The sequence below is a fragment of the Taudactylus pleione genome, unplaced genomic scaffold (assembly GCF_031769625.1).
Source record: "Taudactylus pleione unplaced genomic scaffold, aTauple2 ptg000025l, whole genome shotgun sequence".
Classification (NCBI taxonomy): domain Eukaryota; kingdom Metazoa; phylum Chordata; class Amphibia; order Anura; family Myobatrachidae; genus Taudactylus; species Taudactylus pleione.
In genome coordinates, this window is record NW_028284427.1 from 9,854,700 (window position 1) to 9,875,104 (window position 20,405).

Sequence of the window (20,405 nt, forward strand, 5' to 3'; positions counted from 1 at the left end):
AGCCCAATCACCTTCCTCTGCCCCCAGCCCGTGTCACCTTCTACCCCAGCACCTTCCTCTGCCCCTTCCTCTATCACCAGCCTCCATCAACCTCCACTGTCTCTAGCCCCCATCACCTTCCTCTGCCCCCAGCTCATGTCACCTTCTTCTGCCCCCAGCCCATGTCACCTTCCTCTATCCCCAGCCCATGTCACCTTCTGTCCCCATCACCTTCCTATGCCCCTTCATCTTTCTCTATCCCCAGCTCCCATCACCTTCCTCTTCCTCCAGTTCCCATCACCTTCCTCTTCCTCCAGTCCATGTCACCTTCCTCTGCCCCAGCCCATGTCACCTTCTGCCCCATCACCTTCCTATTCCCCTTCATCTTTCTCTATCCCCAGCTCCCATCACCTTCCGCTGCTCCCAGCCCCTACCAGCTTCCTATGCCCCCTTCACCTTCTTCAGACCCCAGCACCCATTCTCTTCCCCCTGCCCCAGCCCCTATTCCTCTATCAGCCGGGGATCTATCCACTTCCATCCCCTCAACAGTGCAGCCTGCCTGAAGTGCAGCGACGTGACCTATGATGTCATGCCGCCGCATTGCTCACCTAAAGGTCAGGCTCGGCCCAGGCCGCAGCTGAGCCACCTGGAAGAGCCCAGCGCTGCCCAGGCCAGACTACTCAGAGCTGGGGCTGGGTGGCCGCTATGGTTTCTGGCCTGCCGGCAGGACCATAGACCGCCGTCCGCGGCCCCATTTTGTACCCATCTGGTCCTCGGGGCCCCGAAGTCCGTCCTCCTCTTTTTGCCACACATTATGCTCCCATTATCTTTCCCTATTCACACATTAAGCCATACTTACCTACTCTTCTGGAACCTCTGGGAGACTCAAGAATTTTCCCCCAGGCTCCCGGAAGAATTGGTGCTCCTCCCGCATCCTGCCCACTTCCTTGTGGAATGGGTAGGATGGGGAGAATAATTCCGGGAATCATGGGTCTGTGTGGAGGGAGTGGGGTCATATGATGTATTCTATGATAATTGCATCATACTGGTCCCATCCCCTCTTCTTAGACCCGCAAATCATTACATTTTGCTGTATGAGGGGGCAGGGCCTAATACGAGCAAATAGTCGGAACCAGCATCTCCCTGAGAGATTAATAAAGTCGGCAAATATACATTAAGCAGCCTTCCTCCTCCTCTCCCCACACATTAAGCCCACTCCCTCCTCCTCTTCTCACATATTAAGCCCACTACCTCTCCTCTTCTCACACATTAAACCCACTTCCTCCTCTTCTCACACATTAAGCCCACTCCCTCCTCCTCTTCTCACACATTAGTCCACTCTCTCCTCCTCTTCTCACACATTTAAACCTACTCCCTGCTTCTCTTGTCACACATTAGCCCACTCCCTCCTCCTCTTCTCACATATTTAAGCCCACTCCCTCCTCCTCTTCAGAAAAATATATCAGACCATCTACAGAGGACAGATGGAGAAGTTGCCAAAAGAAAGCTATTAGATTCTACCTATCATATCATAGAGTGTACTATGCACTTACTCCAGGATGGCTCCAGCGGCACTCCTCCTCTGGCCTGCCCGGCTCCTCTTCTGCCCTGTCACGCTCCTCCTCTGGCCTGCTCCGTTCCTCCTCTGGCCTGCCCTGCTCCTCCTATGGCCTGCCCTGCTCATCCTCTGGCCTGCCCCGCTTATCCTATGGCATGCCCCAGTTCCCACTCCTCCTGTACGGGACTGCACAGTGCAGTGCTCCAAGTGCATAGGACAGAGCAGGCAAGGAGAATAAATGTGCTCTCGCCAGAGGCCTGTGAGAGAAGAGGGTCGGTGAACAAGTGCCCCCCCCCCCCCACCCCATCTTCCACTATCTGGCGTTGGCTGGCATTTTGCCTGATTAATTGGTTTACTTTTTGTTTTTCCAAGCACCAAGCGCTACAGAAGCCTGCAGATTATTTTTAGATTATTATACAATAACATACCACTTGTTATTGAGACCCTGTAATTGAGGCAAAACGGGACTGTTTGTTTTAATTGAAATAGTTAAAACATATTTAGGGAGCATTAGTAATGTGTGTGAGACACTAAGATTCTCTAATAATGGACCTATTGCAGAAAAAGTAGGAGAAAAGATAGTAATTTTACACATCTTGCTAAGTAAATACTGAATAGTAATTGGGTGCAATCACCCGTGTTCTGTCATCTGAAAGACTTTTCTTCTAGGCCTGTGGCCAAATTTCTAAGCAGGATGAAATTCATTTTTAGGAAAACATGGAGCTCTTCCCCAGTTTGCTTTTCATGTGTTGACTGGACTCCAAGCCTTTCATTAAACTGTAGTGAGTAATTGTCAGACTCTCACTTAGTAACAATTAGACATATCTGATTTCTCTAATAAGCATGCAAATTTAAACCGGTGTAATTGATGTCACTGCCCTATATCCACAACTAATATTTATACATAGAGCTCAATCCTATAAGCAGGGAATTCCCTTGCGGACTAGTAAGTGCGGCTCTATGGTACCTCTGGACAATTTTGTTTGTATCCCCGTAGGGCTGCATACAAAAATATGTGAGTCTGGCGTGTGATTGGTCTGTGAGGGGGGCGAGTTGCGGTGCCGTTGCCGGCATTTCTATGGCATCCTTCTCGGCTAATAGGATCAAGCCCCAAGTGTGTATTTGTAAATGAAACTATTATTTTGTTGTATGTAATATAGAGTCAAGTATTTGGAATCCACTGTTAAACATATGTTGATTTCAAGGTCACCTTGGATGTACTGTATGAATATATAATAAATGATAAGAAACTCCCCAAAATCGCTGTCTCTTGTAGGTAATGCTAGTGCTTGTTAAACAAATATCACATAAGCAGCACAAATTAATCGACCAGACAGCAGATGGGATTACTTCCCTAGGCCTCGAAATAAAAATAGGCCCATCATTATGACAGCATGATAATGACCAGCCACCTATAAAGTTGATTGCACAGTATATAATAATAATACATAAATAATAAGTATTAAAATTGTATTTCTATTTTCCTCACAAAATGATTAAAGTTTTCTCTTTCTACAGTGCTGATAGTGAAGGGGTGTACACGCCCACACGGCACTGGTCACACCCACACAGCACTGGTCACGCCCACACAGCACTGGTCACACCACCTCCGCTTTTCACAGGCACTTGATCATTATCAACCCCAGGCCTATGTGACCCTTAATCCATCCCTGCATGGGACGTTAAAGTATGGACTATTTTGACAGATGACTGATCTGTCCCAATTATACCACAGAATTAACCATGGCTAAATGTCCAAGAAGTCTCCTTAGAAATGTTCTTCTATCAGTGGCAATACATGATTTGCTTTGAATTAGCATGCCTCTGGATGGTGATCTGGGTGTTTGTTTGTTTTTTTTCACTTCTCTCTCTAAAAACTTAAATGTCTAAAATTATTCTGTTTACTGGGGAAAAAAATCTGATGGACATGTTTAGTAAAACAGGCTTTAAATCACATGAGCCTGCTGTTAATCATGTGTTCTACAACCTGTGGCTTAGCATTAATACCTCTTATTAAAGCACAATAGGACTTTGGCTACAAACCAGCTGATCGGATGGCTTATGCAACAATTTTCATCCAAGGTACATTCACGGCAATGTTGTTTCATACGGCGCCCAAACGCAATGCTCATTAAATATTGTGTATACAGTTTAATGCTAGGAAAAATTCCACTCTTGTCTCCTTATGTGCAGACAATGCCACTTTAGCTGCGTTATAATTAAAATGTCTAATTACAATGTCCATTGTATCTTCGTAATTCATGGCTTCCTGCAGTCAAAGCAGAAATGTAGATAGTAAACATAACAGGACTTTTGCTTTTGGAGTACATGGGTCCTATTAATGAGAAGCCACCAACCCTCCTTCCTCTGTACATTAAAGTAAATGGAGGCACCTCTCCTGTAATCATATATTAGAGCACACACTCAAACATATTTGTGTGTATGAGCAAAATGATTTCAGCATGTTTCAGTCTGTAAGTGGACTGTTGGCCATCCACTCCACGCTGTGAAGGAATGATGAAAAGCAGATATTTTGTGGAAAGAATTCCTTAAAGCACAGAAGACAAGTCAATGGAAACCATATGCAACCATGTATGTTTATGTGCATGTTTCTTGTGGTTTCACATGTATCTCTATATAGTTTTTACAACATTGTTGTTTCCCGTCCCTGATAGAGACATGGCGAGAATGAAAGGGCTAAATGCATTTTATGTACAGCTATGACCCTTTAGTTTCTCACTGACTAGTGTGCGGCTAGTTTTCATTTTTGCCTTGGATGTTTATAGAAAATGTATTACTTTAACTATAGCTTAGTGAGCAAACTATAACCTCAGTATAATTTTTGTAATTAAAGGTGAGCCAGTGGGTTAGTCACTGTGGTTTGCCCAGTATATATAATGTAGTCTACGCCACAAAAAATGTCAGTGGCTGCTTTGAACTCTTGGCTGATGCCCACATGGCCACTTAGAGAAAATCAGGGCCCCGATAGTAGAAAGACCTTTAAAAATAACAATTGCATTTACTGTATACCGTAGATAATTTGTTGCCTAACAGTACAACGCCAAGCAAAAATGATTTATTTTTTATTTTTAATAGATCAAATCAACTTACCCCAACTGCTAAAGCTAACGTATTGCCAAGTCAGGGACCACCACTGCTTATAAAATACTCAGGTTCGAAGAGTAGTTAAAATGGGGTTGGGTACGGGATGGCGGCGCTTGGGATCCCGGTGGTCAGAATCTCGATGACAGCATCCCGAGTGTTAGGATACCGACACCTGTCAGTCAGTATCCTAACCCTCCCCCTCTTCCTAACCCTCCCTCCCTGGTGCCTGAACCTAACCTCCCTCCCTATAAACCTAACCTCCCCGCACCCTGAACCTTACCCTCCCCTCCTAAGTGCCTAACCTCCCCCAAATGTCTAACCCTCCCCCCTAACCCCGCTACTTACCTTTGGTATTCTGGGGGTCGGGATGCCAGCGCCGGGCTTCTCACATGATGTGTCGGGATTCCTGCGCTGGCATTCTGAACGCCGGAGCCCCAGCGGTCGGGATTATGACCGCATCCCCACAGTGCAAGTCTATAGATACTGTATGCAGATTACTGGCCTCTTGTGTGACCAGGCACCGACTAGGCTGCGGAAAGGTTCAGCTCCCGCAGCCTAAGCGAAGGAGCAACCATCGCGACCTTCAGTCTCAATGGTCGCGATGGTGATCCCAGCCTGCGACGTAAGTCGCAGTGCTGGGATCGCAAATCCTCCGTCTGCATTTGCATCTGAGATGGACGGATTAGCACAGCCACTTGTGTGCAGCTTTATAAATCCGTCCATCTCTGAATCGGTGCCCAAGTCACAGCCATTGTCCCATGGGCTTTATCAATTAGGTATATTTATAGTTATTAGCTTCCCACATACACAGTGATTTGAATAGGTAATTTAATCAATTTAGACCATTCTGGCCAAAAATTGCTACATGTGTGTGCCTGAAAGGACCAGCGATCCACATTAACATCTGATCACAATCAGTCAGATTGATCTGAACTGCATGGAACTCTGGCCAGCCAGTGATTGTGATCTGGCAATGTGTACAGATCAGTATCTTGTCACCGGTTGCCCAACAAGATTTGGTTATTCTCCAGTCACTCAGTTCTTGGGCCATAACACTGACTGTACCCGCATATTGGCATCATTATGTTTTATCTTATTTTTCCATTTTAATCTTTGTAACATATTTTATTTGTGATGTGTTTTACTATAAATTACATTTTAGATGTTGTAATTTATATTAGTTAAATATGGAGCAATAAATAATGAAAACAATGTGTGTGTTAAGAGAAGACAAGACTTTTTTTTTTTGTCCTGCACATAAACGTTTAATTGCATGCAAAAGTTGCGCACTGAAAAGAATAACTGTTGTATATTGGAGCACTCTAGAACCTGCTGTACTCACAGCATATTTTTAAACAGAAAACTGGGCTTCCCATATAACAACACTGACTTTTCTTAGCCTGTAAAACCCACCCTTTGCTTTTATTTGCCAAAAGCAGTAAACATAGTTATTCTACTTCATTTCTGCCAATCTACATGATCCCACCATATGCTGTATGGCATTATTTACTACTAGGGGTTTATTTACTAAAGTGCAAGTTTTAGAAGCGGAGTTGTTGCCCATAGCAACCAATAAGATTCTACATATCTAGCGCCTTCTAGAAGATAATAGATATAATGTGATTGGACGCTATGGGCAACATCTCCACTTCTAAAAACCTGCACTTTAGTAAATATACCCCCTTGTTTCCAGCCTTATAATAAGTCATAATGTCAAATTAAATTGCAAAGTCTCCTTTTTATAGGTGTCTCTTAAATGCTTCTGCTTCGAACAGTAACTAAAATAGATATTACACAATGTTCTAAGCAGGTCTCTCTTGAGCAGTCATTATAGCGAGCCACGTCCTGTATGGTACCGTTTCGTCCCAGCCTAGGATCTTTTTGTGTAGCTGCTTTGCTGTTATCATTTTGGTAGATGTAATTTTATGAAGTGTGAACACATGCAGTAGCATAATACAGACAGATAATACAGATTTCATATAATATGGAGCAAATATTATATTTAACATCAAAACAAACATTTTTTTTATTAGCTTAATTTGAATTAGATGGAGCTAGTTTGCAACTCCTCAAATTGTAACAGAAATTAATTTGGCCAGTTTTCCTTTTTACCTTCAGTATATATTACTGCATGCTGATGTCACTAATTTCTGGTTGCATTCCGGAGTCTGACCTCAGCTTAGTAACACCAATTACCATTGTTCCATGCTGTGGACATAGGCCTGTTTCTGACCCTGCTTCTGGACCTTTATTTGCTACTGTACTCATGACATCTCCTAGTCCTCCTACAAATACTGTAGTTTCTCTATCTCTTGGGAACATCAGGGACATCTTGCTCAAGTTCTTGTTCGTATGTTCTGGGGGAAAAGTGTTGTCCCCAAGTTACAAAAAGTTTCAGACATATTAAAGTATTATTCTATTATACTACTCAGCGATGAGGTCACAGTAACGGCTTCCTTATGTCAACTCTATCGTCCAAATACATTTTATGTAAGGAGCACTTTGCTGGCAACTAAATCTTTCTGCCGGTCCTTGCATTAGCTTTGTACATCTGACCAATTTATGTTCATAGATTTTTGTCTTTACTTCAACAGTTCCCCTTTACTTCCATCCCTAAAAGATGAAACTGTTTACTTCCGTTCCCAGGTGGAACTGTTTAGTCATCATTTGTGACCTTCCTCTCCTTTGTAGAAGTGAGTTATCTAATGAGATGACAGTTGTTCTAGTGTGTACAATAGTAACGATATATCGCTAGCGACCAAATGATACGATATATCGTTTGGTCGTTTACATGATTGCAGTGTGTGTACACGCAATATCACTTGTTCTGGGCTCGAGGGAAATCGTCAGTAAAGTCGGAGCAATCGCTGATCGCCCCAGTGTGTACCCAGCTTAAGTCAGCTGCTTAGTGGAGCCCCTGGTTGTTGAGAGTAGGAACAACATCCTGAAAGTTAAGAACTTAGGGGCGAAGTGTGCTGGAATGTCTTTTCACCAGGCCTAACGTATCAGTAAAGTTTTTAAGCCTTAAAAAATGCCCATCCATTTACACATTACCTCTAAGGTTTTATTTTTTCATTATGTTAAATTAAGTGGGTAAATATAATTATACTGCACATTAAAGTGTGCAGGATGATGTCATGTTTAAGTGTGTAGCATGTTTAGCAGAAAGTGCTAGAGCAACATTTTCCTGTACCCACTGCAAGTAACTTCAGCCATAGAGTTGTTAAATAGCCCTTGGTGACATCTCTTATCCTTTCTCCTTGAAACAGGCGCCTGAACAAGAACAAACTGCAAGTCCTCCCAGAACTGTTGTTCCAGAATACTGTCAAACTGACCAGACTGTAAGTAAATATTGATTCCTGGCTCCTGACCATGTATCCCATCTTTTTCTCATGTATCAAAACTGTTATATGCCATAGTATTGAGATATATTGTATTGTATGTACAGTAGATCTATTCTGCTGTATCCTCTATGTATAGTTTTCACTATGCTTAGCTTAGGAGTAATTGCTCTTATTGTTAATTTTCAATGAACTGCTTACTGTGGTAAAAAGACACAATCGTTAATTTAGGAGGACTTAAAGAGAGCTAAATCTATGCAGACAACATCTCCTTAAGCATGTTCACGGAATGCCTTTCATTTACTGTAATTGAATTTATTCCATGTAAATGTTGCATAAATGTTTTGTATTGTGATTAATGTTTGAACGGCGCATTGTCAGTTAACCACAAAATGTGTAAATCACATGTTACAGCTTAAATGGTGCATTGTAGTGCTTAGGGGTACAGTGAGCCTTGCCTAAATGTGTCAGGAAAATAACAATTTATGTGAAAACACTGAAAAGCCATTTCTAATCTTCCAGAAATGTTTCAACTGTTACCATGTGAACTAGGTTAACAATCTGTTTTATGGCTCACGCAAATCTTCATATTGTTTTACTCACTGAATAGTTTGTGTAGTTATTTTTGTTTTGTGCATAAATATGGTGTAATGGAAATGTTTCTTAAAAAAGTGAGTTATTTATCTTTCTGTATTATATCTTGTACTTTTGTAATCATTGCTTGTGTACTGCCTTGTGTCAGAGGCAAGTGGAAATGTGTACAGACCTCACGGAATTAAGCATACAGCACAGGCGCCAAAATGAGAAATCTGTGACTGCCAACATGCCGGATCAGGCATTCGCACACAGACGGATACCGCTAGCGCATACGGATTGACCTGTCAGATCGGCAGACTGCACTGTCCGTGAAATGGGCATTTCTGGGTGGTACATGGGTATGTATTGGCATGTAAGTTGGATTTTGTGTTCAGAAATTGGAGTCCAGATACTAATGACGATGGTTGCTGCTGGGGACGTAAAAACAGCGGGCGGGATAGGCTTTCACATGCAGACGCACGGATCATACATGAGCAGAGTCTCGCGTCAGCGTAAGGCAGTAAGCAGCCTGTCGCAGCCATACAGAGGGCAGCTGTACATGCGTGAGGCTCGGAATCATGCCTGGGACCAATATTACTGTTTGCAAAGTGAAAGAGTGTAAAACGCATGATCAGACTTGTTTGAGATCAGTAAGTCGCATTTACATACAAGCTGCAAAAATGTACAGATGGGTCCACATACATCTAGCCTCCTGGTGCGTTAAACAGCCATTCTAGTAGCGCCACGCCGTGGTGTGACTCAGTAGCGCTGAGCGTCTTTTTACCTTCAAATGCGTCTTATTCGCACAGTGATGCAAATAGCACAAACAGCTTCTGCTGATTAAAGTGATATGCAGCATGCCTATGTTCTCTGAGTGTGTATCTGCATTCAAAATGCTACGTTACAGTGTCAGCAGCTGTAACACTATAGCATAGTGTTTAGCATGCAGATACACCCGTACTCACACACAGAGAACATAGGCATGCTGCATATCATTTTAATCAGCAGAAGCTGTTTGTGCTATCTATTTACATCGCTGTGCGAATAAGACACATTTGAAGGTGAAAAGATGCACAAAAAGATGCTCGGCGCTACCGAGTCACACTGAGCTCCTGCATCATGTGTGGTGCGACTTGTAGCGCACAGAGGATAGATGTATGTGGGCACATCTGTACTGTAGACTCACACTGCTTCTTTGCCTGCACAAGTCATTTTCTGGCCATATTGATGTTCGACTGTAAAAGTGCGCCAGAACTCTCAATCTCAGTGATTTTCTGGGGTGGAAATGCTGAGTTGGGTATACACATGTTGCTTAGCTTGAAATATGCTAATTTGTCCTATACACAAAAAAAAGTATACGTCTCTATGCAGAGCTGACACTTGCAGCTCCTTACTCTTGGTGAGGTGGGATGGTGGGAAAGAGACTTGTAAATGCAGTATGTATACTGTCAAGTAAAGGTGTATTTTTTATTTTATTTTTTAATTTGCAAATTGTGGCAGACTTGCAGCGAAATCCCATCATGTCCTTACCACTTGCAGTAACCTGAGAGCTGCTGCAAATACAAACTTATGATAATGATTATAGTAAGCATTTACTAGCCACTTCTGATTGACTGATTGACAAATCACCCCTCAAGATCATGTTTTATTCAGTGATCAGGCCTAGATTATAAGATTGTGTGGTCTAATTGTTTCATACATTTTCTGCTACTTTCATTCATATTCAAGAAGAAAGATTATCAGGGCTATTTATCAACCCCATTTGTCGTGAAAACCCTTAGGGGTCAATTCAGTTAGGAGCGATTTCTGTGCAATGAAATTGTGACTAAATTGCGCAACTCGTGGCTAATTTTCATGAAGCGCGTTTCAGCAATTTCCATAGTTCAATTATAGATGCCCATTCGCGGGGATCATGGCAATATCACATGCCATTTGTACAGTGTACGATCCATGCATAAAAGAGTGGAAAAATCACCCTGAACCCCTTTTTAAAAGGTATCAAATGGTTGATATTTACCATTGTTATTAATGAGGGAATAATGCCCTTTTCATACTTCCTGCATTTTAAAATGTTAACTCCAAAAGGCGGCATCCAGGAGGGGGTGCGTTAGAAGCAGTGTCAGAATCACATCGTGGACGGCCCTGTTTCCAGCAATAGAATGCCATGATTGTACAGCAAGGGTGAAGCCACACTGAATCAATTCAACATGAGCCCCCAGACCACCCACTTCACATGGACATTTGCGATTCTCCTGGATATTCCTGGACATTAGGCAAGCTTGGTCCTTTGATGTGTATACTTTTCTCTATCTGTAGCTGTACTGAACACTTATATACATACAGACAGGGCCGTAGCTAGGGTAGTGCGGTCGGTGCCATCGCACAGGGCACCACAGGTCAGGGGCCGCTGTTTGGGCCTGTCAAATTTCTGTTTATTATCATTCTCACTTGTAGTTTTCATCGCCAGCATCTCCTGACCTCTCCTATCTCTTCCCTGGCCCTTCCCCATGAGGCCATTCCCCTTTTTTGGGTGCATTATGTCCCTTTGAAAAATGAGGGGGGTGCCAATGCTCTTTCTGGCACAGGGCACGAAAAAGTCTAGCTACGGCTGTGCATACAGAATACTGTGAATACAACTCCACTTATCGTTACAATACTAATTTATTATTATTAGTTAAAAAAAATTATAATTATTTGGATTTAACGGTTATTAAATCTGAGATTAAAGAATATTCCAGCTGAATTCTTGGCATCAAATAGTTGAATCTGTTTTATGAGCTATTAGACTGACACTAATATTTCATTACTGGGCCTAAGTACACAGGCAGACCAGTTAAGTAACAACTTATTAATGAACAATCCAGTATTGTGACTTTCAGAACCTCACTACTACACATGTGGGAAACATGGCTAGGAACACAGCTCCAGTAATCATTGGCAGTTTTAATTGAACAGCATAGTTATTATTTTGCAGTTGGAAACTATTTAAAACATTTGTTTGAATTTCTTCTAGTTATGAGGAAACCGGTTTGTATTAAAGTTAAGCCTTTCCCTGCTTCGTGGTTGGCTCAGATTGGTTTTACTGTGTGAGATCCAGACCACCTTGCATCTGACTCGGGGCATTCTGGCTCCATCGTGGACCGCCTTTTTCACAATTCAGGTCAAGTCACTTTTGAATCATGTTTCCACTGACACAAGCCAACACTTGTTGAACGGTTTCAAAGCAGTGTCCTGCAATGGGTGTTGTTTTAAAAACACGTTACAATCTGTGCCCGAATAGACCAGCTGTACTGTACAACTCTGTTCTGTTAACCCTTTCAATGACACAGGGCAGCTTGTTACTATCCTGCTTAGTTACTGTGGCAAGGAAGCCCTTTTACCACACTTGCTGGCTGCTATTTCTGGCTCTAAGAGAAAAAAAAAAGAGGTTTTTTTGCAGTTCAAATATTGGGCATTAATTCAGCATCCATACAAAGGCAGCTCGTTATACCCCTGATGCAGTTGATTTAATCTTGGATGCATTGAAAACTCCTATTCATGGGAATTTACACCAAGTTGACATCAGATGAAACACAGCTGCTTCTGAACTTCTAAAGCACAAAAACATCACAACACACTGTTCGCCCCATGGTGAGATGGAAAATATACATTATTTTTAAACAGCATTTATTTTCCCATAGGTAGATGGTACAGTTTACAGACACATCTCATTATGTGCAGAGCATTTTTAGTTGTTTCTTTCACTGTCCTCTCATATATGTGACTTCATAGTATGTGAGGACATCACGGTGCGGATAATGCTTGGCAAAATAAATATGGATGCAGAGTTGAACCCAGGTTGGTTGGCAGAAGTGTATCTTCTGTGAGTTCAAACGCGTCTAGTGTTCACTCTAAGATTTTTGGGGGCAGGGTGCTGCCCACTGAGGAGGGCATATTTTAATTTTGATGTTGTAATATACTGTAATGCCCCTAATTCACATTGTGCCTGACATTAGTGCCCCCAATTCACATTATGCCACACAGTTGTGTATCCAGTTCACATTATGACAGTCAGCAGTGCCTCAAATTCATGTTATGCTACACAGTAGTACTGACAATTCACATTAATGCCACACAGTAGTGCCCACAATGTACATAATGGCATACAGTAGTGTCCACAATTCACATTACGAAACACAATAGTGCTCACAAGTCACATGATGCTACACTGTAGTTCCTGCAATTCACATGATGTCACAGTAGTGCCCACAATTCACATAATGCCACACAGTAGTGCCTACAATTTACATTGTCACACAGTAGTGCCTCCAATTCAGATTACACCACACAGTAGTGCTCACAAGTCACATTAAGCCACACAGTAGTGCCCGCAATTCACATTATGTCACAAGGTAGTGCCCGCAATTCACATTAATGCTACACAGTAGTGCTCACAAACCACGTTATGCCACGCAGTAGTGCATAATTTGCCATTTGAAATAGTCTAAGACTTCAAAATTTTCCGTTAACCACACCAGAGTTTTTTATCTTTAATTGACGGGTGTGTGTCATGTTGGACATAAAAAATATGTAATTTGCTTAGATTGTACTAGGCTGGGTCGCAAGTAAATGATTATACTAATGTGTCAGCACTAAATATTTAGAAATATGAAACCTAAATAAGACATGGGTAAATCAATGTATAATGTTTCATTATTAGGAATATCATGACATGGTTTAGTTGGCATTTCAATACTGTGATCAAACTGATAGTGCAGTAACTTACTATGTGCAGCTATGTCCCCGTCTGGCTCCCGCCAGGGGCTATGGACGGCTCGTCTCTCAATTGCTCTCCCCGATGGCAGCAGAGGCTGTAAGCTTGTGTGGCTCACAGGTGGCTTGTGTGGGGTCAAGGGTTGTGGGCCAGTGCTGGCAAGCAGGAGTCCCAGAGTGCTCCTTTGTAACCTGTGAATGGTGTATGCCACCTGGCAGCTGGTCTATGGCCAGGGACATGGCCCTTTGCTCAACCCATCTTTTGATGTTCCTGAGAGGGACATGGCCCTCTGCTCAACCCATCTTTTGATGTTCCTGTGTGGCTTGTGTCCTCCAGAAAAGTGCAGGGCCCAAGTCAGCAGTCACAAAACAGGCAAAAGAGCCTATAGTGAACACTACGTGTCTCCAATTGCGACTCAAGTTACGTAACTAGCCTGCAACATGGCATTCTGACGTAACCTAAGTTCAAAGAGGATGTGACAACAGAAAATTGGGGCTAAACAGACTTGTGTGTATGCATAACGTGCAGTTTCTCTTTGATGTCTGGGGTGTTGCTTGCTGCTCTGGTGCTTCTAGCACACTCAGCTGATGCAGCAAACTGCTGAGATACATACCAGAGTCTGCTAGAAGCACTAGAGCAGATAGCGACACCCCAGGCAGGAAAGAGGAACTGCATGAGTTGTGACAGGTACAGGGTGCTAGAATGAACACTGCATAATTATGCCTAATTAAGACTGACCTTTTACAGCAGGTATAGAGCTGGTGCAAACGTGCACTGATAATGATGGTGGCTATGAAACCAAGCGCAGAGTTAGGAGCAGTGTGCGGCTGCAGAGATGCATACAACTTTACTTATATGTGCATTTAGTTCTGTGCTCGCAATGTGGGAGTAATTTCAGCCATCTTGCCTCAGCTCCCTCAATGACATCAGAGAGGAGTGCCTGCTTTACACCACCACCCTATAACAGTCTCCCTCTGCATCTCTGTTATTCCTGCTACTGTTCCATTTAGTTTTCCATGTGCTATTCTTGGCAGCTTGTGTCAGATCGCAATTTGGGGCACTTATATAGTTATAAACATTGTAAAGCTGCACCAGCCCTTTTATGTGCCTGGCCTGTGAGAGGCATCTGTTACGTTACACAGGTATAGTAAAGTATTCATGCAGACACCACTCATTTGGAATATATTTTCTGCTGCTTATTGCTGTAAGACCCATGCTGGCAAAGTAACCATTTCGCCGTTTTTTGTCTGCCATGTGATTTTATTGTTTTTGTTTCTGATAGATTCCAAATTGAAATAGTTACCATGGAAACTTTGTCCATTGCTATGGGTTTTTGTGCTTTCTGTTTTTCAGTTTACATACAGAGTTATAAAGACAATCAATAACAAAAAAGTGCAAAAAATGTTAGCAATGTGATAACATTCCCATCTCTGTGGATGTTGTTTACCAGGCGAGGTAGCACAGCTATTTCCATGTCCACTATTTCATAAAAAATATAATACTATCAAGATGGAGTACAAGTACAACAGCCTGCATAACACATTGGGGTCAATCCAATTACTCGTGAATACCGTAGGTGAGAGTTAGCGCGACAGCAGCCTAAACTCACTCAACACTGATCGCAACATATATCTGCAAACAAAAATGAGCGAATTTGGGCTGAGTGGTGTGAGATGCGGTGACGTTGCCAATGTTTTAACGCCATGGCAACTACAATTCGCACCCTTCGTGGGTAATTGGATTGACCAATATGAATTGTAGCCCTGGTGGTGTCCTGGGGGCATCAAAATATACAGGAGATGCCAGAATTAAGGGTAGTTCTTCAGGACTCCCAGAACAGGCAATCCTGCCCACACATTATCAGTGCGCACTTCCACCAGCCCTATCGTTGGTGCATAAGATCCATCCGAAAACAGACGTAACTACATGTACGCACCACTCTGTATAGCCAAATAATTCTGTCGACTTGTTAACCTTAGTTTACTTGCAAATGCCCAGTTACCACCCAGGTAAGACCATTCATTTGCAAGTGGAGATGCGAGTGAATCTGCACATGGCTCAAGATCATGCACAGTTTGAAAACTTGCAAGATACGTCCGCAAAACTTACTTGCGTTTAACTCAGCTTCTCTGTTTGTTTGATAGTATCATGAGAAATTGTTGTACGGAGCATAACAGCAGTTGAAGCATAACAGCAGTTTTGTTCAGGGAAGAGCTTACCAATCTTGTCCTCATAATAGGTAGCAAGATATAGGGCAGTAATAATTTCTCACGAGCAGGTCACAGATAGTCTTGAGGAGTATACTCATCATCTCCAATACCACTTCCATATGGTGTCCCCCAGGTTCTTTTCTATCTCCCATGCTATTTGCATTATACATCCACTGGATTAAATAATCAGACGTCATGGCCTGGTCTACCACTGCCATACAGATGATACTCAACTGTGCATTTCCTTTACTCCGGGTACTGATAGCCCAATACCAATCTTAATTAGCTATCTATCTGAGCTCCAGGAGTGGAGGAGTGCCAGTTATCTGCAACTGAATCCTAATAAAACAGAGGTCCTTATGATAGAAGCTCAAAGGCAAAGCACAATACTCCATCTTTGCCAAATGGACTTACTCTTGGAAGTTCAGAGTTGCAAAACACTGACTATGTGCAGAATCTTGTCAGCCATGGTCAGGGATGGACTGGGTATAATAGTCAGCCCTAGCATTCATTCCGTATGCATGCACAGATAAAGAGGGTGTGGCTATGGGTCACAGGGGTGGACGTCCTGTTACACCCCATCTTCAAGCAGCTCCTCCAGTATGTGGCTGCATGATGTCATGACGTTCCCGCCAAATTACAGTAAGCTAGCCTACCAGAGCCCCGAGAGATGGAGCTGCTCGGCCAGGCTTCCAGATGGCCGGACCTGCCCATTAAGCCATCGGCCTTAGGCCTCGGACTACTGCAGTGCACTGAACCTGGGTCTTCCAGCAAAGAATTGCACCACTTGCAGCCACTGCAGTACAAAATGCAGCTGTGAGGCTGTTAATTAACCAACTCCGTTTCTGCCACAAATCACCCATTCTCTAATCCAGGGGTTCCCAACCACGGTCCTCAAGGCACACTAACAGTCCAGGTTTTGAGGATAGACATACTGGAGCACAGGTGACTTAATTAGTACCTCAGTTATTTTGATTTATCCATCTGTGCTCAAGCCTGGATATCACCAAAACCAGGACTCATACTTGCCTACTTTTAAAAAAGCATTTCAGGGAGATTTGGAAAACAGCACCTATGAGCGCGTGTTACAGTGGGCGTGTACTGATAAATCTGAGAGGCGTGTCCTAAACCTGACTTACATCCAAATGTAAACCAGCCCAAAAGCAGTTAGTAAGATCTTTGTTGATGAAAACACACTAATAATTCATAGGGATCATTGTGCCTTATAATAACCAATGCAAGGAAATTACACTAATGATCCCTTTTGAATGTATATATCTCTGTTTTTTAATATAACAGCTTCATAATGGGGGTAAGTATGAAATGAGGGAGATTGCTAGACTCTTCAGGGAGACAGGGAGATTGCTACTATTTCAGCGAGGCTCCCTGATAATGAGGGAGAGTTGGCAAGTATGCCAGGACTGTTAGTGTGCCTTGAGGACTGAGGTTGGGAATCTCTGCTCTAATCCCTTCACTGGCTATCTGTAAAAGGTAAATGTATTTCAAGATTAGCTTACTGACTTTTAAAGCCCTACATAACCAGGGTACAAGGTACCAGATCAACTTCTAATTTCTTACACTCCCACTTCACTCGCTTACTTTGTGGTCTGTACCCTGAGAGGAAAAACGTATGTGCTATGTTACAACGTACAAGACAATTTGTACTGTACTGGTACAGCAACACAGTTTAGAAAAATAAATAATATAAAGGACAACATCAAAATTATATTTGATAAATGATTGCTTGCTTGGGCTGAAAGGCCAGATCATACATTGTACCAATATCGCCAGCTGACAATTGTCGTCTGCAGAGTTAAATGTTTATTGTCCAACCAAACTAAACATCTGTCCTGCTTAACAACTGATCTTCTATGTTTTTTACACTGTTTGTGGCTAATTAGGACTACAATGGCCTAGTAGCTAATAGAATTGTGGCTTGTGTGGTGACTTTTACATACATGTGTTGGAGCTGAATTCAGTAGAACATTTTATTTATTTTATAATGCATTTAATATAATTTAAACAAGGAAACAGAAACACAAGTGTATTCTACTTTGACAATTGAATATATCTTGAAAATAAAATAACTTTAAATTGTATGCTAAGCTTGCTTTTCCTCTTCACTAATAAATTGGCTGGTCACATAATACTAATTAGGGAGGCTTCAAACTGGAGTAGAAAATTGCAATGCTAATTAAGGTAGTTTTTCTCTTAGTGTAGCCCCTAATTATTTAACTCAGCAGGAGAGAGTTCATTAATATGCCTTTACAAGGATATAATTTGATTCCGGATTAAGGAATCCCAAGGTCAATGTATTAGCTTTGACTTCTCCTGGAGCCCATTATAGAAAACTTTACCTTTTACTGTTTCCTTTTCTGTTTTTATTTAGCATTTTACTACTGTTGAAATTGTCACATGTTGCTTTCTCTGATATTTTCAGTGTCTATTTCGCTTTTTAATACACAAAACAAAAGATAACACACTTAATTACAGAACAGAATGCAATTTAAACAAAGAAAATCTAATTTGGTAAAAATAAATAAATAGATCCATGATGCTCTATGTGTTTGGGGTTTTTTGGTGGTTTTTTTTTGCATTGTTGTCTTTTGTTTTGGTGCTCTTTTTGTATTTGCTTTAAGAAGATAATTTCTGCGATATGGTTTCATTTCATAAATAGATGCTTGAAGTGTATGAACATATCCTATCAAATACTTGGAAATAGCTTTCTCTTCATTACCTAAATGAAACCAGTGCGACATTAGCACAGGTGCTACTTACAAGTGCCTCGTACTGACATGAACCAGCTGCGCACTGTCAATAGACCTCACAGCAGCCAGAGAGCAATTTAGTTTTTTACCTCCCTCCAGGTCATTGGTTATGTATAATCAGACTAAGGGGCCTATTCATCAACACTAAAATAACGTTTTTAAGGACATTTTCCTTAAATAACGTTATTTTGGTATTCATGTAGCCACTTAGCACAGGAGATATCACAGATATCTCCTTGCTAAATTCCACTGCGTTAATTTCCACACTCCCCATACATTAGTATGGGGATGTGGAAATTGTGGTATTCATCAAATTCCCAAAATTATCAATTTTCAGAATTTGATGCAGTTACTATTAGGGGTGAGCGGGTTCGGATTTCTGAAATCCGAACCCCCCCGAGCCCCCCCGATCCGAGTCCGATCCGAGTCAGGCTCGACTTTTCCCGCCTGACTCGGATCTGACATCGAGGCAAAACGTCATCATCCCGCCTTCCGAGTCTCGCGGGTTTTGGATCCTATATAAGGTACCCGCGTCGGCGCCATTTTCTCACTCGGCTGTGGACAGTGAAGAGGGAGGGTGGGAGTAAGTGCTGTGTAGTGTAGTGTAGTGTATAGCTGCTGTTGTCCACTACTTCAAAGTCCATAGGGGCTGGCTGTGTTGTGCTGTGCTGCTGTTGTTAATAGGGGCTGTGTCCACTACTTCAAAGTCCATAGGGGCTGGCTGGACTGTGTTGTGCAGTCAGTTCTCCATAGGGGCTGTGTCCACTCCAAAGTCCTGTGCAGTGTCCCAGTCCTAAAGGGGTGCTGTAGTGTTGTCCAGGGGGTGCTCTGTCCATCAGGGGTGCTCCCCCCAAGTGCTAAAAAAATAATATATTTTCTGTGTTTGTGAATTGTGTGCGCAGTAGCCGCACGTGCATCAACAAAGTAGTGCCAAGCGTGCGCCTGTGTCATAAGTAAAGGGCCGGCTGGCTTGACCGTTAAGGGTGCTGTAACCCCCGAAAGTACACTCCAGTCCAAACCAAAAAAAAAATTATTTTCTGTGTTTGTGAATTGTGTGCGCAGTAGCCGCACGTGCATCAACAAAGTAGTGCCAAGCGTGCGCCTGTGTCATAAGTAAAGGGCCGGCTGGCTTGACCGTTAAGGGTGCTGTAACCCCCGAAAGTACACTCCAGTCCAAACCTAAAAAAAAATTATTTTCTGTGTTTGTGAATTGTGTGCGCAGTAGCCGCACGTGCATCAACAAAGTAGTGCCAAGCGTGCGCCTGTGTCATAAGTAAAGGGCCAGCTGGCTTGACCGTTAAAGGGTGCTGTAACCCCCGAAAGTACACTCCAGTCCAAACCAAAAAAAAATTATTTTCTGTGTTTGTGAATTGTGTGCGCAGTAGCCGCACGTGCATCAACAAAGTAGTGCCAAGCGTGCGCCTGTGTCATAAGTAAAGGGCCGGCTGGCTTGACCGTTAAGGGTGCTGTAACCCCCGAAAGTACACTCCAGTCCAAACCTAAAAAAAAATTATTTTCTGTGTTTGTGAATTGTGTGCGCAGTAGCCGCACGTGCATCAACAAAGTAGTGCCAAGCGTGCGCCTGTGTCATAAGTAAAGGGCCGGCTGGCTTGACCGTTAAGGGTGCTGTAACCCCCGAAAGTACACTCCAGTCCAAACCAAAAAAAAAATTATTTTCTGTGTTTGTGAATTGTGTGCGCAGTAGCCGCACGTGCATCAACAAAGTAGTGCCAAACGTGCGCCTGTGTCATAAGTAAAGGGCCGGCTGGCTTGACCGTTAAGGGTGCTGTAACCCCCGAAAGTACACTCCAGTCCAAACCAAAAAAAAAATTATTTTCTGTGTTTGTGAATTGTGTGCGCAGTAGCCGCACGTGCATCAACAAAGTAGTGCCAAACGTGCGCCTGTGTCATAAGTAAAGGGCCGGCTGGCTTGACCGTTAAGGGTGCTGTAACCCCCGAAAGTACACTCCAGTCCAAACCAAAAAAAAAATTATTTTCTGTGTTTGTGAATTGTGTGCGCAGTAGCCGCACGTGCATCAACAAAGTAGTGCCAAACGTGCGCCTGTGTCATAAGTAAAGGGCCGGCTGGCTTGACCGTTAAGGGTGCTGTAACCC

The 20,405-nt window shown here is 42.7% G+C and overlaps 1 protein-coding gene across 2 annotated transcripts in view; it reads left to right on the plus strand.

The window, feature by feature from the left end:
• SLIT3 (slit guidance ligand 3) overlaps positions 1-20,405 on the plus strand; it is a 747,204-nt gene that overhangs the window by 142,109 nt on the left and 584,690 nt on the right. For both annotated transcript variants that reach the window (XM_088451316.1, XM_088451322.1), the window contains one exon: positions 7,912-7,983. In XM_088451316.1, the coding sequence (XP_088307442.1) occupies positions 7,912-7,983 (72 nt within the window). The remainder of the gene's footprint in view (positions 1-7,911; positions 7,984-20,405) is intronic.